Source organism: Halichoerus grypus, chromosome 8 (genome assembly GCF_964656455.1).
Source record: "Halichoerus grypus chromosome 8, mHalGry1.hap1.1, whole genome shotgun sequence".
NCBI lineage: Eukaryota > Metazoa > Chordata > Mammalia > Carnivora > Phocidae > Halichoerus > Halichoerus grypus.
This window is the reverse complement of record NC_135719.1, coordinates 47,858,442-47,878,679: the sequence shown is the minus strand read 5'-3', so window position 1 is coordinate 47,878,679 and position 20,238 is coordinate 47,858,442. Positions and strand designations below refer to the sequence as shown.

At 39.7% G+C, this 20,238-nt stretch overlaps 1 protein-coding gene across 3 annotated transcripts in view; it reads left to right on the top strand.

Moving 5' to 3' along the window:
* ZWILCH (zwilch kinetochore protein) overlaps window positions 1–20,238 on the top strand; it is a 38,752-nt gene that overhangs the window by 15,398 nt on the left and 3,116 nt on the right. For 2 of the 3 annotated variants that reach the window (XM_036087089.2, XM_078079167.1), the window contains 11 exons: window positions 1,188–1,259; window positions 5,337–5,430; window positions 5,950–5,999; window positions 7,496–7,601; window positions 8,126–8,205; window positions 10,171–10,327; window positions 10,851–10,879; window positions 12,732–12,868; window positions 14,468–14,563; window positions 16,031–16,143; window positions 19,235–19,349. In XM_036087089.2, coding sequence (XP_035942982.1) covers window positions 1,188–1,259; window positions 5,337–5,430; window positions 5,950–5,999; window positions 7,496–7,601; window positions 8,126–8,205; window positions 10,171–10,327; window positions 10,851–10,879; window positions 12,732–12,868; window positions 14,468–14,563; window positions 16,031–16,143; window positions 19,235–19,323 — 1,023 coding nt within the window. In that variant the 3' untranslated portion in view covers window positions 19,324–19,349. The remainder of the gene's footprint in view (window positions 1–1,187; window positions 1,260–5,336; window positions 5,431–5,949; window positions 6,000–7,495; window positions 7,602–8,125; window positions 8,206–10,170; window positions 10,328–10,850; window positions 10,880–12,731; window positions 12,869–14,467; window positions 14,564–16,030; window positions 16,144–19,234; window positions 19,350–20,238) is intronic. The other variant, XM_036087090.2, reaches the window with a different exon arrangement.

Genomic DNA, 20,238 nt, shown 5'->3' with positions numbered 1-20,238 from the left:
TCCAGCCCCAGCACTGCTGGATGGTTCTGAGAGGCCCAGCCGACTCCTGAAGTCTCACTGGGGCAGCCAGTGGAGGTTTGGCCAGGTGACCTCATCTGTCAGTTGCCCACAATGGCCATTATGTAACTTTAGAATTTTCTAGCGATTAATAAAGTCTCTTGAGTTGGGATCCAAGTGAAATCATCAAAGTGACTTATTTCTGCTATTCTTAAAAGATTGCAAATATTGGCAACACATCAAGAACCATTATACTATTAAGGCTTTTCACCTTATATTTACATTTATAAGAATCTGTCTTAAGTTAATCGGAATTGGTAGCAAAAATATATGTGCAAAGATATTCCACACAGTGATAATAACTGTGTCCAAAATATTAAAAACAAATCTGACTGTTTAAGAGGGAAGTGCTTAAAATAGATTTCCCTGGTGAAATATTATACATTCTTTAAATATCATGATTTAAAGTGTCTTTAATGATAATAAGAAATGCTTATTGTTAAGCAAACAAAAGAAATAGACAATATATACAGTAGGATCTCAACTATGTTTTTGAAAACTGTGTACACAGATGCCTGGATAGTGTTAATTGTGTTTCCCTCGGGGTCGTGGGATGATGGATAATTATATTCTTAATGCTTTTCTTTTCCTGCAATAGGAATTTACATACAATGGCATTTACTTTTTCCCCCTTTTATCCCCCTTTTTTTTAAGGTTTTAGAAAGTTCCTAAAACTTTGACCTCTGGCTAAGACAGCACATTGTTGGTTTAGCTAGAAGGAGTCTATTGAACATATTTATTAGGGGGTGGTTATTTTTGGTATGTGGTAATGCTGAGTTTGTCACTGGGTCTTAAGATGTATTTATTTACATTTCTCCCACTTTCTTTTGGAAATTCAGTGGGAAAGGGCAGGAGAAGAGGGTATGAGGAGAGCAGTTGTTCCAGGTAGGCACAATCAGGGTATAGAGAGAGGTGTTGGTAGCATGAGTTTAGGTTACTTATTGGGATGGACAGGATCTATGGTATCTCTGGGGGTGATGTTCTAAATGGAGTATTACCCTACTTATTCAGTTCATTAATGCTTTATGAAATATATTTTTTAATGTGTGGGGAGTTTGAAATGCAAGTAACTGACTACTGTGCAGAGAAGATGGCATTACCAGTGAAAACTGACTTTGGGAACTTTTTAGAATATTAAAGTGGAATCGGGAGAGCCCAGAGGTCCTTTGAATCATCTTCAAAGAGAACTGAAATTTCTCCTTGTGAGTATCCTTCTGGAATTTGTGACTTGTATTAAATTTTATGTTTTCATAAAAATGTTTGTTAATATCATTGTTACTTTGTTTTGTGTTCAAGATTTATTCCAGGGCGCCTGGGTGGCTCAGTTGGTTAAGCGACTGCCTTCGGCTCAGGTCATGATCCCGGAGTCCAGGGATCGAGTCCCACATCAGGCTCCATGCTGAGCAGGGAGTCTGCTTCTCCCTCTGACCCTCCCTCCTCTCATGTGCTCTCTCTCATTCTCTCTCTCAAATAAATAAATAAAATCTTTAAAAAAAAAAAAAAAAAAAGATTTATTCCAAATGTTACGAATTCAGTAGATACTCTCGGCAATTTGGACAGTATGATTTTACTGCATGGTAGTTGTCCTTATAATCACAGGGAGCATTAGTTAGTTAAGAGCTACACTTCTTACCCCTTTTTACTGGAGTATTCGGTTTCTATTCATACAATGGATTCCCCTCTTTTTAGGTGGGTCAGCTGCCAATTTATTCCAAATGCATGTATAATCTGCTTATTGATAACTGGGATTTTGATTCATGCTAAGGATTAGTGAGCACGTGTTTCAAGAATTTTATGTCTCAGTGAGTTTTACTCTTCTACAAACTGAATTTCAAGGGGGTGCCTCATTTTAATGCAGTAGAAATTTGAAATGTCCTAGCCTGGCATAGAGAACCATTTATATCCAGTCACTGCCCTACTTACTTTTTTTTTTTTTTAACAGCTTTATTGAGATATAAATTAGATCCCATAAAATTCACTTGTTTCAAGTGCACATTTCAGTGGTTTTTAGGATACTTACAGAGTTGTACAACCGTGGCCATATATAATTTTGGAGCATTTTCAACAAAAGAAACCTGTACCTATTAGCAGTCACCTCCCAGCCCCACCAGCCCCGCGGCCACTAACCTTTGTTAATACTTTGTTGTACTTTGTTCCTTTTTATCGGCGAATAGCATTCCATCGTATAGCTATACCACGTTTCGTTCATCCGCTCACCAGCTAATGGACGATTCTGTTGTTTCTACTTTTTGACTATTATGAATAATGCTGCCATGAGCAGTCTTGTACAAGTTTTGTGGGACATATGTTTTCACATCTTTTGGGTGGAGTTGCTGGTCAGTGTGATAACTGTGTTTAAGCTTTTGAGGAGCTGCCAAACTATAACTGTTTTCCAAAGTGGCTGTACGATTTTACATTCCTACCAACAGTGTGTGTTCCAGTTTCTCCATATCCTTGCCAACACTTGGTATTGCCTTTTTATTATGATTATTATTAATTATTTTCACCATCCTAGTGGGGATGAAGTGGTATCTCATGGTTCTGAGTTGCATTTCCCTGATGGCTTACTGACTTTGAGCATCTTTTCATGTTCTTATTAGCTCCTACTTACTTCTTTAGCTTAATCTCACACCCTACTTCTACTCCCACCGAACCCCTAACCCTGGCCTGCTTATTGTACCTTGGTCCTGTCACACTGTCACTTTGTGCTGAGTGCGTCTTGCTCTCCCTAGCATGCCCTTCTCCCCCCGCCGGTGCTGGATGAGCTCTCTGTGACATCCTCACCTAGGATGATTGCACTGATCCCCCAGACTGGCTAATGCTGCCTGTGCTTTGTGCTGCGAGAGCGCTCCACTCACACCTCCTGTCAGAGTGTTTATCAAACACAGTGATGTGTTTGCTTCTCTGTCTCCCCTCCTAGACTTGAGTGACAGGTACCCTGCCTGCAGCATCTAGCACAGTACCAAGCATTTCTGATATTTCACCTCCGATTATTATTTCCCTGTTTGTATACAACTTGGTATTTTTTTCTCAACTTTCTCTCTGGAAAGCTCGTCTTTCAGGACCCTTCCTGTGGGCTTCCATCACACTTGTCTCCTCATGTCTCTGCCCTTCTCTCTCCACACCCTGGCAGAGAGCTTGTCACTCAGTGATTTGGCTAATGCCATTCTGAGGGAACTCCAGACTCTCTTCTTCAAGCTGATACCATTCCTCTTCCTTCCCACTTCCACCAAATTATTTCCCAGTTGAGTAGAGGGCTGTTGCCTCAAACAGTATTTCCGAAATGCAACTTGAGATCTTCTCTAGACAAGATCCTCTCAGAGAACCCCCCCCCCCCATTTCTGTCTGTGGTTCCACTGTTCCTTCAATTTCCCAGGCTAGAAACCTTCTATTTTAGTTTAGTAAGAACTATTGCTACCACCACACTAACACGGAAGGATGTTTTCTCCTTCCAGGCCCTGGTTCTTGGTCACGCTGCTTCGAAGAATGAAAAGGTAGACAGACAGAGTGGTGGGCAGCAAAGCAAGGTTTATTGAGTGATAGTACAAAGCTCCCAAAGAGGGAGGGGACCCGAGAAGGTGGCCGCCAGAGTTTCTCAATCTAGGGATTTTTATGGGCTTGTTAGCCGGCTGTTTTAATCTGACTAACCCTCCCTGCACCTGTCATCCAATCAGATTTTTGTCCCCTATCTATCACATGGGAAAGAGTGGAGGGCTTCTTCCAAGGTGGTGTAAAATCCTTTTAAGGGTGGTTTCCTCTTACGGCAGGGCCCCTTGTTCCTGCCTGTCTGCCTTCCAACTATCCTTCATCATAACCACCACAACTGGAAGCTGCCATTGTGTGCCAAGCAGGTGGTGCTGGATGGATCAGTTATTTTGCTGGAGACATCAGCAGTTGCTAAGTGGAAGACCTGATTCAAATACATGTCTGTCATTCAAATGCATGCCTGTCCATCTGACTTGAAAGTCCATGTTTTGTGATAACCTCCCTTATAAATTCACAGAATCTTAGATGGCCATAATCTCTTCCAAGCTCAGTCCCCTGTACTTTTGTAAATAGCTAGGATTTTTTCTTTTATTTTTTCCACATCTCCCTTCCTCTCTCCCCCCCTTTCTAATAAACTGTTCCTTTTTTCCTTTAAGCTTTTTCTCACTGCCCATCTTAGTTAAAGCTCTTATCACCTGCCTCCTGGACCACTCTAATGGTCATTTATTGTTTCTCAACAGGGACACTATGGGCGTTTTAGGCAGAACCATTTTTTATGCTTTGGGACCATTGTACACATTGCAAGATGCTTAGCATCCTTGGCCCCTACCAAACTAAATGCTCAAAGTGCCCTTGTACCCCCAGTCATTGTGACACCAAAACTATCTGCACATTTTTCCAAAGACCCCCCCGGGGGTGGAAAATGATATCACCTCTATTGAGAAACATTGTACTTTCTCTTCCTTAGAATCCATCCTGGGTATTTCTAACACGAATTCTTAACAACTTGATCATGTCACGTTCCTGCCAAAAAATCAACAATGGCTGTTGTCTTTCATATGAAGTAAAAAAATCTTTTCAGGCTTTAAGATATGTCTAGCCCCTGTTCCTTCTGATCTCATTTCCCACTGTTGCATAGGTGTTTTCTCCACCACGGCTGGACCTCGCCCCACCCTCTTCATGTTATTCCTTGCTCCGTCCCTGCTGTGCAGCTCCTGGGCCCCACATTTGCGCGCAGCTGATGTTTCACGTTGTGCCCCTGGCTATTCTGGTCTCCCTTTCCTTTGGTGTAGATACTGTATGTGTTGGCATATACATTTATATTATCTTTATATAAACTTCCATTCAGTTTCACGTTTTTTGCTGCCTGATTATTGCACCTGGATTATCAGTCCTTTTTAACCAAAATTACAAGTGTCTTCAGGGCAGGTTCATTAGTCTGGAATCCTCGGCAGCACTGACGCACATGGCATCACCCTTAGAACACCATCTTTGGTACCAGACTGCTGGGTGTGTGTCTTGGCACTGTTATAATGTGTGATCTTGAGCAAGTTACTTTACCTCTCTTGGCCTCAGTGAAATGGGGGATGATGGTAATATCTGCCTGATGGGGTTTTTGTGAGGATTAAATACCATTCTACATATAAAACACTTAGAACTGTTCCTGACATGGTTAAATGTTCAAGAAATGTTATAATGACTGGTATTATTATTAAATATATTCCTACTGATTAAACTATCTTTTTTTTGCTAAAAAATTTTTGGATTTCTTTTTTTTTTTTAATCTCCCTTAGGTTTTGGCTGATGGTTTGCGGACTGGTGTAACGGAATGGCCTGAGCCTCTGGAAGTAAAATCTGCTGTTGAACTTGTGCAGGAATTTCTGAATGGTCTTTATTTTCCTAACTCATGCTCTGTATATTGTTGATTTTTCTTAGTTGAGAATTTATACTTTCTAAATTTAAAAATAAGTTGTCTTTCTAGGCTTGGTATTCTTTTTGGTTGGGAAATTTATAAAGCTGTGAGGTCTCTCATGGTCAGAGGGACAGATTTGTTCTGAATTACTAACAGTAGAGGTCTAAGTAATTTTAAGAGTAGCATTGAATTTAAATTTTATATACCACAGCTGTATTTGAGATTGTAGGAAAAGAGGGATGGAACAGAAACCTTTGAGCACCTACCATGTGCCCAACGTTGTGTGTCAGGGGCTTTCACTGTATCTCAATTCATCCCCGCACTCCCACCTGGTGGGTGTACATCATAACCTCCAGTAGAGTCAAGTAATTTGCTAAAATCCCTGGTTATACTTCTACTGTCCTCATTTACCATTTGAAAATAGGATTAGGATGGAAATAATTTAGAAAGCAGAAAAATAAAATCTAGAGTTAACAAGCTTTTCTACTTTCTAGACTTAAATAAGCTGGATGGATTTGGTGATTCTACAAAAAAAGACACAGAGGTAAGCGATTCTTGTCAGTTAGAAATGTGCACTGAAATAGCTTTTAAAATTTGGTTGTACTGCTATCCTTCATGTCGTACTATTTCAAGTGGATCTGGTATAGCTAAGGCAGCATTTTTTTTTTTTTAATTTTATTATGTTATGTTAGTCACCATACATTACATCATTAGTTTTTGATGTAGTGATCCACGATCCATTGTTTTCGTATAACACCCAGTGCTCCATGCAGTACGTGCCCTCCTTAATACCCATCACCGGGCTAATCAATCCCCCCTCCCCCCTCCCCTCTAAAACCCTGTTTGTTTCTCAGGTCCATAGTCTCTCATGGTTCATCTCTCCCTCCAATTCCCCCTCCCCATTTTTCCCTTCCTCCTCCTAATGTCCTCCATGTTATTCCTTATGTTCCACAAATAAGTGAAACCATATGATAATTGACTTTCTCTGCTTGACTTATTTCACTTAGCATAATCTCCTCCAGTCCCATCCATGTTGATGTAAAAGTTGGGTATTCATCTTTTCTGATGGCTGAGTAATATTCCATTGTATACATGGACCACATCTTCTTTATCCATTCATCTGTTGAAGGGCATCTCGGCTCTTTCCACAGTTTGGCTATTGCGGACATTGCTGCTATGAACATTGGGGTGCATATGGCCCTTCTTTTCACTACATCTGTGTCTTTGGGGTAAATACCCAGTAGTGCAATTGCTGGGTCATAGGGTAGCTCTATTTTTAAATTTTTGAGGAACCTCCACACTGTTTTCCAAAGTGGCTGTACCAACTTGCATTCCCACTAACAGTGTAAGAGGGTTCCCCTTTCTCCACAACCTCTCCAACATTTGTTGTTTCTTTCCCTGTCCATTTTTGCCATTCTAACTGGTGTAAGGTGGTATCTCAGTGTGGTTTTGATTTGCATTTCCCTGATGGCTAATGATGATGAACATTTTTTCATGTGTCTGTTAGCTAAGGCAGCATTTTAAGGGTAGTTTTTTGTTGGTCTTTAATGTCAGCACTGGTGATTGTTTTACCTAAGGACTAAGAAATGCTATTGAAGAGAAGTAATACGTACGTATTATTAATTGATCAACTGCAGAGAAACAGAAATGACCAAGTCAAGATGCTATTAGATGGTATTATTATACTAATATACTATGAGATGATATGTTAATATGCCTTTCCTGGTATCATTAAATTAAGCTAAATAGGTTGTCAGTTGATGAAACAGGAAAATGGAGACAAATGTCATTTAAGTATTTTTGCATCGAAGGAAAGTTGAATGCTTGCTTTTAGGCATCACACTTGTATAACAATTTTAGGGGTCCCATTTTTCACTGTCACTTGATTGATCTCTCCTCACGATTGAATGAAGGTGTAGAAAATTCATTCCCATCTGTGGATCCCCATTTTCTCAGAGCAGCATTTGAAAGCTCACTGGCCTTGAACTATTCCTTTTCTTGCTTAATAAACTGAGTCACTCTCTGAACCTGCTTTTTCAGACAGTGAAGCATGACACTGCTGCGGTTGATCGCTCCATCGAATGTCTCTTCACAGTACGGGGGGATCTGGATTTTGCTGAGCAGCTGTGGTTCAAAATGAGTGGTAGTAGGTGTCTGTCATGACTGTGAAATAAAATGTTTCCTGTCATTTGTTAGGTTTACTTTTAAGTCTTTGAAAATAATACAGGACTAGTGTAGTACTAGTCTTGCGTGGAAGGCTGGTTCCTATTTTCTCAAATTCATTTCAATGATAAATTGGCACATTGTACTCAAGAATTATACTAAGATAAGGCAATTCATAGAGTCTGTTCTTCTCTCCTGCCTTGAGTATAAGACGTAGGTGGCTTTTATATTACATTTATATGAATAAACACCTCCACCTTAGTGGCATTATAATTATTAGCAAAAGGAAAAGATATTCCTTAATATTGCACTGTGTTACTTTGTGACAGTGAGTTTACTCTCTTACTTTAGAAATGTGTTAAATTTTTTTTTGCCTTTAATTTCTTTCCCCTTCCCCCACCTATAAAGTACAGATACTTCTATTTATTTGTCTATCCTTAAGATTGATGATATATTTGATCTGCAAAAATACCAGGAAAGTAATGTTGGACTGACTTGTTTTCCAAGGTGTGATTTCATATCAAGACTTGGTGAAGTGTTTCACATTGATCATGCAGAGTCTACAACGTGGTGATATACAGCCATGGGTAAGTTTAATAGTGTGTGTTAGAACACGTTTTCAGCTGCACAGCATAGGCCCGGGAACAGACTGCCTAAGTTTGAATCCAGCCCTGCTACTCTCTTAGCTGTGTAAGCTTGGGCAGGTTTCTTTACGTCTCTATGCCCCAGCATCCTCATCTGTACAGTAGAGGTAGGAAAAGTACCTATGTCATAGGGTTGTTTTAGGGCTTAAAAAAAAATTTTTTTTTAGGATTTTATTTATTTATTTGAGAGAGAGAGAGCACAAGCAAGGGGAGTAGCAGAGAGAGAGGGAGAAGCAGGCTCCCTGCCGAGTAGGGAGCCCGATGTGGGGCTCTTGATTTATATCAAGACCTGAGATCAAGACCTTATATCAAGACCCTGAGATCATGACCTAAGTCAAAGGCAGACGCTTAACCCATTGAGCCACCCAGGCACCCCATTAGGGCTAAATAATTTTATTCATGTAATGCAACTAGCACCCATCTCATAATTAAGTGTTCAGTATGTGTAAGATACTAGTACTGTAGTTGTTGCTGTGAATGATCATTCTCACATACTACTGATGAGAGCACAAATTGGGATATTCTCTATGAAGCAATTGTGGATAATACATTGAGATCCTCAAAATGTATCATGCATGCCCTTTAAATCATTAGTTTTTTTCTTAGGATCCACCCTAAACTCATACATAGGAATATGTATCAAGATTTTATGTGTTAGAATAGTCACCACAGCCTCATTTATAGTAGCAAAAAGTTATAAATAACCTAAATTTCACATTAATGGACTAAGTAAATAATGATATGGCCTCATAATGGCATTTGTGGTTGTTGCTAAAATGATGCTGACAGATGATGTGAAGTGCTTACAGTCTGCAGTAAAAAGAAAGGACTATACATTATTGCATAAAGAAAGTAACTTTTGGAGAGAAAAACCTGGGAATAAATATACCAAAACGTTAAAGCAGTTGCCTCTGGTGCTAGGGTTACAAATGAGTTTTTCCAACTGCATTCTACATTTCTACACTTTATGGGTTTTCCACAATGTACTTGTGCTTTTACAATCAAGGAAAAGCTAAGTAAAAAAACTAGAAACCAAAAGATTCCTCATTTCATAGGAATTCTTTGAAATAGGGTAGCTGCCAATTCATAACTCCAAAACTTAGAAACTTTCATGGGCGTGCACAGAGATCCGCTGCAAAGCGGAGGCATGTGAGTGCTGCCCCTCACTGGGCGGTGGTGGCTGTAGGCATTCTGGTTTTCTCACGCGACTTTCTGTGTTTGTGAGACGTTTGCCAGTATATCCCTGCCATGTGCAATGAGTGCAAACAACACGGAAATCATTTTTATTAAAACGAGGGAAACGTCAAAGGTTATGATGGAGCTTAGAGATGACAGACAGTGAGAAAATGTCCAGTATTTCAGGTATCTTTAAAATGAAGTGTTTAACATTTGGTACATGCGTTAGATCTGTAAGTTCACAGCCCTTCTTGATTTGCAGATGATCTAGTTAGTATGTGAGATATTGTAGACAAGGAGCGCCTTCTGACATATGTAGAGACCAGCGAGGGTGGGAGTTGTCCCGAAGTAGCAGGTGTTCTGTGCAGAGGAAGATGCTCAGTGTTGGGAAGGATGCCCAGGAGCACTTAATGAGCTAGGAGAAAGGGAGTCCTAGTTACAAAGCTTCAGAGGACCAACTCTGTCTTCTCTTTGGTGGAATTGTATCTGGGGGTGATCAGTTGAACCTCTTCATAGTTGCTTTGGACTAAAGCAAATCATATAGGAATGACACTTCAGGAATGGGCATGTTTATAACTTAGGGCTTTTTATTCAAACAATTTATGGTATCAGGAGACTAAAAATGCACGCTTATCATTTTTAGCTCATAGCTAATGCAGTTTGCTTCTCTTTTGTTTATTGGATTTGTTTATATTTTTATTTATGGTATATATATATTTTTATTATTTCTAGCTCCATAGTGGGAGTAACAGTTTACTCAGTAAGCTGATTCATCAGTCTTATCATGGAACCATGGACACAGTTGCTCTCAGTGGGACTATTCCAGTCAAGATGCTTTTGGAAATTGGTCTGGACAAACTAAAGAAAGATTATATCAGTTTTTTCATAGGTGAGTCCCTTTCCCAGCTCAAAAAATTAAAAAGCACTTCACAATCATCAGCCGTAGGTATTCTCAGATGTTCTCTTTCTACTTGGCCCTAGTCATTTATAGCTCTGGCTTTGGCTCTGGTTCACTGGGAGATTAGCACTTCTGTTCTCTGACATTTAGTTTCCTTCTTGATAGAGATACTCGATTAAATAGAACTCTAGTTTTTGTTTGGTTGTGTTTTGAGTTCAAACATTTTGAGATCCTACAAGGTTGGTGTAGTAAATAAAAAAAAAACCTTTTTGTGGGATGCTGTTTTAATACCCAACACTTGGTTGTTTTTATTAGAGGCAAGCTGTGATCATTTTAGAGTAGTATTAATATATATTTAATGTATAACATGCCAGAAAATTTGGCCATTTCTGAGGAACTATTTAGCTTGAGCATCCCTTTTATATATGAACTCTGAGAAATTTTACTTAGGTTCCTTATCAAGTAATAAACAATACCCAAAGCTTATTTGCATTTATGTGTTTTTTCTTACTAGGTCAGGAACTTGCATCTTTGAATCATTTGGTGAGTTTGTTTTTTTATTTTAAAGTTGATTTTTCTTTTATTCATTCTACCTGTAGATACTAAATACCTATTTGTGCCAGCCGCTGTCCTAGGACCTAGGAAACAGGTAGATAAGTAGACAGATAAATAAATAGCAGATAAAGTACTCCTTATTTTCATGAATCCCCCCTAGTCATTTCATTTGCCTGTTTTTTATTTTAATATGGTTTGTGGTCCTTAAACTTGGAGAATCTCCTTGAAGGCTTATTGAATTGCTAATTCCTGGGCCCTAGTGACTCCATAGGCCTGGGGCTCAAGAATATGTCTTTTTAAACAAGTCCTCTCCTATTTCAAATGATTCTGATGCTTTTTCCTTACTGTATTCGTTTTCTGTTACTGCATAACAAATTACAGTAGTCCCCACCTATCCATGAGGGATTACCATGGGCAGTACTGAATCCTATGTATACTGTGTCTTTTCCTATACACACTTACCTATCCTAAAGTTTAGGCACAGTCAGAGATTAACAGCAATAACTAAAAATAGAACAATTATAATGATATACTGAAATAAAAGTTATGTGGTGTGGTTTCTGTCTTTCTCAAAATATCTTACTATGCTCACCGGTCTTGTGATGTGAGATGACACAGTGCCAATGAGATCGAGTGAGGTGAATGATGTAGGTGTTGTGACCTAGTGTTAGACCACTATTGACCTTTCAGGAGGACTGAAACCATGGAAAGTGAAACCTTGGATAAAGGGGGGACTCCTGGAGTATAAACTTAGAAGCGTAAATGAACACAGATGTATTATATCACAGTTTCCTGGGGTTGGGCGTTCGGTACATTTTACCTGGGACGTCTGCTTAGGGTTTCACAAGGCTGAGATCAAGGTGTCATCCCCCTGCTTGACTAGGGAAAAATCTACTCCTCAGTTCCCTCATTTGTTGTTGGCAGAATTCATTTCCTTGTGGCCTGATGACCAAAGTTCCCATTTTATTCCTAGCTATTGGCCCACAGCCAGTCTCAGGTTTTAGGGGTTGCTTGTGGATGGGCAGTTTGTTTCTTCAGAGCCAACAGGATCTCTAATGCTTCACCTTCTCTTAAAAGTCTCACCTGATTAGGTAGGTCATAGTGATGACCAGGTGATAATCTCCCTTTTGATTAATTCAAAGGCAGTCATCTAGTAAACATATCATGGAAGTAACATCCCATCATATTCACAAGTTCTGGCCTCACTCAAGGGGAAGGGATTATACAAGATGTGTACATCAGGCAGTGGGAATCTTGGGGGCCATCATAGAATTCCACCTACCATATTTACCATGGACTATTTCCTTAGGAGCTGTTCTCAGAAATAGGATGTCTGAGCATTTTATGATGCTTGACATACATTGCCAAGTTTCTTTTTTTAAACGGTTGTACCACTTTACCAATAATAGATGAGTGGAAGCTTATCAATACACTTGATTAATTTCTTGGTACTTGTTACCTATTTTTAGAGGTGGACACTTCCGTCAACCCGGTAAAGGTATTGAAGTTAAGAATTATCTTGTGGATTTGCCAGTCATTCCATCTGAAGAGCTCGATGGGTGGTATTAGTTACCCCACTCAGGCCTCCTTGGTAAGGCAGTTCTTGGATTTGTTTAGACCAGAGAATGTAACGGTTTGCTGAGAACATTCTCAGTAACGACTTCACGTATAGTTTAGTCTGAAGAATAATATTGAAAGGTGGTAAATTTCTCCCTGGCTGCCTCCATTTTCCCCCCCGCATTGATCAAGCATAGTTGAGGTTTAGCAAGCGTAGCAATCTTTGTAAAGATTGTTCTTGTTCTTTAACTCCCTATTTTGCTTATACTGTTTTTCATTCCAGGAATATTTCATTACTCCATCAGTAGATATACAAGAACAGGTGTATCGTGTTCAAAAACTCCACCATATTCTAGAAATATTAGTCAGTTGCATGCTTTTCATTAAGCCCCAACACGAGCTCCTCTTTGCTTTAACACAGTAAGTATTGCTCTCTTGTTCCTGTCACATGAACATGAATTCTCTTGTGAAATAGCTGGAGCCGAAATTTGTGCAGTTTTTATTATCAGTTAGGCTGGAATCTGTACAGCGTGTCTTCACAGTACCAGAAGGGTTCTCAATCCCTGTCGGAGGAAGGGAAAGGCTTTGGATTCAGAAGGACTCAGGTTCGACACTTGGCTCTAGCACTTTCTGATTTCCTGAGGAAGTTTCCTTTCGCTGCATCTTGTTTTCTCATCTAGAGACAGGAACTAATAACCTCATGTGTTGGTTGTTGGGGTTAAATGATGGCCTGTGTATAAGTACCCAACACCTAATAGGTGCTTTATGACTCTTTCCTTTTCTTTTCTTTTTTTTTTTTTAAAGATTTTATTTATTTATTTGATAGAGAGAGACACAGCGAGAGAGGGAACAGAAGCAGGGGGAGTGGGAGTGGGAGAGGGAGAAGCAGGCTTTCTGCCAAGCAGGGAGCCCGATGTGGGGCTCGATCCCAGGACCCTGGAATCATGACCTGAGCCGAAGGCAGATGCTTAACAACTGAGCCACCCAGGCGCCCCTCCTTTTCTTTTCTTTCTATCCTTATACGTTGGGGCCAAACGAATCATTGCTAGATCTCCATGTGGTAATTGAATGGAACCAACTATTATTACCATACCTCTGTCAACAGTGCTGCTATAATTTTAGAGATTCTGCTGATCAGTTTGACCAGAAACAGTTTGGAACTATCCTCTTACGTGGGTTGCTGGTGTCTTACGTGTATTTGAAGCCTCACACTGGAATGAGAGAACCATCCGGGGGAAGGGCTGGCTTTTTCCCTGTGGAAGGAAATGTACCATGGCCTTTCCCAAAATCAGAATTTGTCTCCGTTGTACAGGGAAAAGTTTGAAATTATTGTTGTTTACAGAATCTAAAAGATTTATTTTCATTAAAGATGAATAGGGTAGGGCACCTGGGTGGCTCATCGTTAAGCGTCTGCCTTCGGCTCAGGTCATGATCCCAGGGTCCTGGGATTGAGTCCCACATCGGGCTCCCTGCTCGGCGGGAAGCCTGCTTCTCCCTCTCCCGCTGCCCCTGCTTGTGTTCCTGCCCTCGCTCTCTCTCTCTGTGTTAAATAAATAAAAAAAAAGATGAATAGGGTAAATGAGTTAACTCTTTAATTCCCCAGAGTCTGAAAACCATGGAAGCTGTATCATTGTCTCTCTTTTGCTTTTCTTTTTCTGATAACCTCTTTCTCCCCACTTATGCCTTTACTTTGGCTCAACTTAAGTATATTTTATATTTGTGAGAAATATGTCTTCTATTGATTTTTAAAAATTGGAGAAAAAAATTGAATGAGATTTCCTTTCAGAGTCAAAAGCGACCTAACTTTTGTGTCGGGGGAGGGGGCATTGTTTTGTTTGTTTACTTTTGTGGCCCTGAAATTATTCTTGTTGTTGTTTTGGTTAGTGGTACTGGATAAAAAGTTTCCCATATGAGCTTTATATTACCAGAAAGCCTTTATCTCCAAGGGACATTTTTTTTCCAAAAGAGGTCCATTTTTGTTGTTGGTGGTGGTGGTTTTTGTTTGTTTGTTTGTTTTAGATCCTGCGTAAAATATTACAAACAAAATCCTCTTGATGAGCAACACATTTTTCAGCTGCCAGTCAGACCAACTGCTGTAAAAAGCTTATATCAAAGGTCAGCAATTTAGTAATTATACTTTAAAGGGGGGTGCCTGGGTGGCCGTCTGCCTTTGGCTCGGGTCATGATCTCAGGGTCCTGGGATCAGGCCCCCATGTCTGGCTCCTCATTCAGTGGGGAGTCTGCTTCTCCCTCTCCCTCTTCTTCTGCCCCTCCCCCTACTTGTGCACATGTACTCTTTCTCTCTCTCTCTCTGTCTCTCAAATAAATAAATCTTTAAAAAAAAAAAATTATACTTTAAGCCTGGCTATAATTCCTGGGCAGTTTCTGTGTCCTTCCCCTGGGGATCTCATGACCAAGAGCTACTCCACCTCTGAAACCTTAATCATCTCTTTCTTGCTCTTTGACTATCATCTGATAGGAGTTCCCCCTCTTTCTTCTCCCAGACTTTCTTTTGTCTTTTCTCTTTCTATCTGTGGACCTCTAGTCTTTCATTTTTTCTCTCAGTCTGTAATTCCTTCACAGTATAGGGCAGAAAATATAGCCAGAAGGGAAATGACAGATTGGGAAGGAAGTGATCAGGGTAATGATGACAAAGTCAAGGGTATGGCTGTGGGAGTGAGAGGGTTTGGGATTGGGGAGGTATGGGGACTGGAGGCTAAGGTGACAGATTGGCCATCCACGTAGACTCTGAGGTTGCCTCCAATGATAGTCTCCCTGACTCTTCCCTCTGCATGCAATGTACTTGAAATTTCTCTTCTACCCAAGCCACTCTGTTTATACCCTCCCTCAGTTTGGTTCCTTCTCAGCCAAACCTTGTCATTCCTTGAAACTGCTCTGGCAGAGGTCCCCAGTGGCCTCCTAATTGCCAAATCTGGTGGACAACTTTCTAGTAAAAGTATGTTTTAGCCCCTTGTGTCATTAGCTGGCCCACCAGTTCTTTCTCCTTACAAGTAAGCACTTACAAGGTTGTTTGGCATTTAACACTATTCCTTTCTTGGACCTATCCCCTTGCTTCATTTCTGTGATGTAGCTTCTGTCTTAATTTTAACTATCTCTCTGGTGTACCTGCAAGACTGAGAGTAGATCTCTCTTCAAGTTCTTCCTCTGCCTGCTTCTCATGTGGGTTTTCACCAGAACTTCACCTTCTCCCTCCTTTTCTTCTTTCTTTCCGTCTTCCCTGGCTGATTGTATTCATACTAAAGGCCTCGCTTCCTCTGTGCTAATGATGATTCATAACTCATGTCTCTAGCTCCTGAGCTTCAGGCCGTGTTTCTGGATGCCTGTTAGATGTGAATGCCCAACGTCAGTGTCCCGTAGGTAGTTCGGACTCAAAACCCAAAATTTAGAATTGCAGCCTGTTCGTCTCTTCTTCCTCTGTGCCTCTCACATCAGGATTTCTCTAATGAGTGTGGAGGGAAGGAAGGACGGGAGGGAGGGATGGAGGGAGGAAGGAAATGAAGAAATAAGGAAGGAAATAACTCGGGCTTTTTTTTCCCCCTTTGATGTTTTTTCTTTCCTTAGTGAGAAGCCACAGAAATGGCAAGTGGAAATAAGTGGTGGTCAGAAGAAGGTGAAAACAGTTTGGCAGCTGAGTGACAGCGCACCTGTAGACCATCTGAGCTTCCACAAATCTGGTAAAGATGGTTTTTCATCTGTTCAGATAAGTTCTGCCAATAGAAGAGAAACAGAATCTTTACTAGCACATATGATAGCTCTCGTGCTCAGTTTTAAAGGATTTTCCTGAACTGCAGGTGTAAAACATATTTATTCTGGAAAAAAACCCTGGAAGAATGCTTTTTCTCATTATCCTCGATAGAGGATCTTTTATTAAAAGAGGTCAAGCAATAGGGATACAGGGAGTAAAAACAGATTATAAGGTTGGAATTCCAGCTCATTCTTTTGTGCACTCTTTCATTGATGATATTTCTGCCCTAATGTCTTCTCTGGGGGGCAGGAGGAGGGTTGATACTTCTAATGTTCTGTCAGATATGGTCCAAGTCAGTCAGAGAATGTGTGCGAGCCCCTGGCGTAATCAGCTGGCTCCAAGTATTTCTCCTTCAGCAAGCACCTGTAAGCTGTTATCTTCGTGTGTGTGGATTGCATGGTGCAGTCCTCTCGTTGTATAGGTCTTAAATGGCTGCATTTCAGATATTGCGATGATTATCCAAAATCAAATCTGATAGTTTTAAGACAGAATCTGAAAAGATTTCAAAGGCCTATAGTCAGCCACTGCTGCTGGTTGTTGAACTGCAGAGCTATACAAATAGTTCTATTTTAGAGATTGATACCTTGCAAAATTATTTCCAGAAAATGTTCTTCTCCCCAGAATATTTTTTGATTCAAGCATAATGGAAACTTCTCTATTCATATGGCTGAACGGTAGAAGTCCTAAAGAAACTGAAAAATTTTCCTGAGAACCATCAGTTAAAATTTTTCTAAGTGTGATATGAAACCTGGAGGGTATAAAGCTTGAAAATCAACCATATAAAATTAGAAAAATTTCTGCATGACAAAAAAATACCAGGGGCAAAACAACAAGGAAAATTAATTTGCAGCTCATGTTCAGGGGCTACATTGCCTAGTATATAAAGAACTCTTAAATCAGTAAGAAAAATATATTAATAACTCAATAGAAAAATGGGCAAGTAACACGAACAGTTTATTAAAAAGGAAATTCAGATGTCATCTTCAAAATAAAAGGTGCTCAGCCCCACGTATAGTAAGAGAAATGCACATTTATATTCCAGAGATACCATCTTTCACCTGCAGATTAGCAAAGATCAAAAAGTTTGGTGTATAGTCCCGGCAGGGATGTGAAGAGGTGGTCAGCCTCACACATTGCCGGTTGAAGTGTAAGGTTGTACAGCTCCTGTGGAGAGCGATATCCACCAAAATTTAAAATACATTTTGTAGGCCAGTAGTTTTACTAGTAGGGATTTATTCCATACATAAAACCAGACATGTGGAAAAAGACCTATGAACAAGTGTGATATTGTTTACAGTAGCAAAAGCGTGGAAAAAAATATGGAGAATGGGGCATAAGAAAAGATCTGGAAGGATACAATGAAATTTTAACCTGGAGGTGTGGCGTGGTGGGGGCAGGGGTTGTTCTCAGCTTCGGGTGAACATTAAAATCATTTAGGGAGCTTTTTAAAGTCTTAATACCAAGACCAAGTAAATCAGAATCTCTGGAACTGGTGCCTGGACATCAGTGATTTTTAACGTTCTCCAGGGGATTCTATTGTGCAACTAGTTTGAGAACCACCAATTTAAGCATTTTGTTTCTCTACCTGTGTTGTTTCAGGTTTGTTTTTTCTTTTTTAAAGACCTATATTTTATGATTAAAAATAAAGTTTTAAAGCTATGAACATATGTGATACATTTTTGGAAAATGCCGTTTCAAAGTAAGTTTTAGTACATAAAGATTAAACCTGTTTTATGAGGAAATTCATGCAAGATTAAACACCTTTTTCAATGATGCTGAATAAGTGAAATAGATTGAACGTAACTTCTAGAGTCTTTGATGCAGATTACTTCAAAAAAGAGTGAAACTTACTTTGGTTAGAGTTAAAACAATTTATTGATGCATTGTTCCAATGACTCCATCTATGAAAATAAGGAATTTTTTTTTTTTTTTAAATAGGAATTCTTACGAAATCGTATATTTGCGTGCTTGGGAAAGCACTCATACTCCATTTTGGCTAGAACTTTTTAACCTCTTCTCCCCATCTTATGTTCTTGATGTGTTTATCTAGAAATTATTCAGTCCTCAGCCCAAAGCAAGACCCACTGGTGAAGGAGGCCCTCAGTTGTAAGCAGTATGGGCTATTCAAAGACCCAATTGTGTAAATATTAAAGCCCAGTCATGATTTATTTTTGCCAAACATCATACGCATTTCAGAGGTTAGACTTTCTGCTTCCTTGGACTGAGCACTTAGGTCAACTACTAGCTTTTCAAGATATCTCATGTTGTGATATTGTAGAGTAAAACATTGGGATCAAAAGCTGGAAGACTTGAGAAGAAATGTCATGGGGAAGAGAATAATGATTTGCAGTGAACAGGGGAGAAGATCAGTGTCCGGGAGAGTGCCACTCTCCCAGGGGGCGCTCCGCAAATGATTGTTGAGAATGGTGAGAATGTGGAAACCAAAATGTTGACCCACAAGAATGGGGACATAATCTCATCTAAATGTTAATTGTACCATTTATTTTTTAAATACAACAGTCTTCAGCAGAGGAAAAAATGCATATGTGTCTGGCCCTAAGACTAGAAATCCCAAGTGGAAATTGGTTTCTGAAACATGTGTTAAGATTGGAAAAAGAGTTTAACCACAGTGGATGAGACACAAAGATAAAGCAGTAGGTTCCCAAATTAAAAATACAGGATTAAAAAAAAAAATCTGCTTTGTATTTTCTTTAATCACGTTTTCAGTGCACAAAGGGTTTACTATTTAGCAATTTTTTTTAAAGATTTTATTTATTTGCGAGAGAGAGAATGAGAGACAGAGAGCATGAGAGGGAGGAGGGTCAGAGGGAGAAGCAGACTCCCTGCTGAGCAGGGAAAAGGGTTTACTATTTAAAGGAATCGTCCCTGCTGGGTTTTGTCTCATGAATTCAAAGTAGAAGACACATGTCATTCAGATTACCTCTTGATTATTGTAACATTCAGCAGTATATACTAGAAAGGCCAGCAGGCTGGTAAGCAGTTCTGATCTCTGTTTACAGATGTTTCTGAGTTAACATTGAATGGTAGCCTGGAAGAAAGGATGTCCTTTACTAACCTGGTTACCTGCAGCCAGGTGCATTTCAAGTGAAGTCGGCTGATGGAGTCCTCTGTAAGGTAATATGTTCGCTTTGTGTTCCCCCCAAATACTTTGTAATGTATTAAGTATCTTATGTTTCAGTTTTTTCTACAACAGAAATGTTGATTTAATCCATTTGGAATATGGATTATTTTTCAGTAATCATGCAAGAGGCTTACCAGATGTTATTGAGCAACGCAAGTCTTTAATTTCCTTTCTACCTTCTGTAGTCACCTTAATAGGTCAGGTTAATCCTAAAACCAGAGAAACGAAAACATTTTTTTGAGTGGTAATGTCTTTGCATTTTAAATCTGTATATGTGGTAGAGAGTTTGATTTCAAAAACATTGATGCGAGAGGAAAACCCTGAACGAGGCTGTCGATTTGACATTGAAAGCAAAGTTCTGTTAAAAGCAATTTTACCCCAGCCCCCCGATATTTTATAGCAGCATTATCAACAATAGCCAAACTATGGAAAGAGCCCAAGTGTCCATCGACTGATGAATGGGTAAAATGAAATTTTTATTTCATTCCTATATACAATGGAATATTACTCAGCCATCAAAAAGAATGAAGTCTTGCCATTTGCAACAACATGGCTGGAACTAGAGTATATTATGCTATGTGAAAAAATCAGTCAGAGAATATGATTTCACTCCTATGTGGAACTTAAGAGAAAAAAAAACACGGATGAGCATATGGGATGGGGGAAAATAAAGAGAGGGGAATGAACCATGAGAGATTCTTAACATTAGAGAACAAACTGAGGGTTGATGGAGGGAGGTGAGTGGGGGATGGGCTAGATGGGTGATGGGCATTAAGGAGGGCACTTGTGTTGAGCACAGGGTGTTATATGTAAGTGATCAATCGTTAAATTTTACTCCTGAAACCAATATTGCACTGTATGTTAATTAACTATAATTTAAAT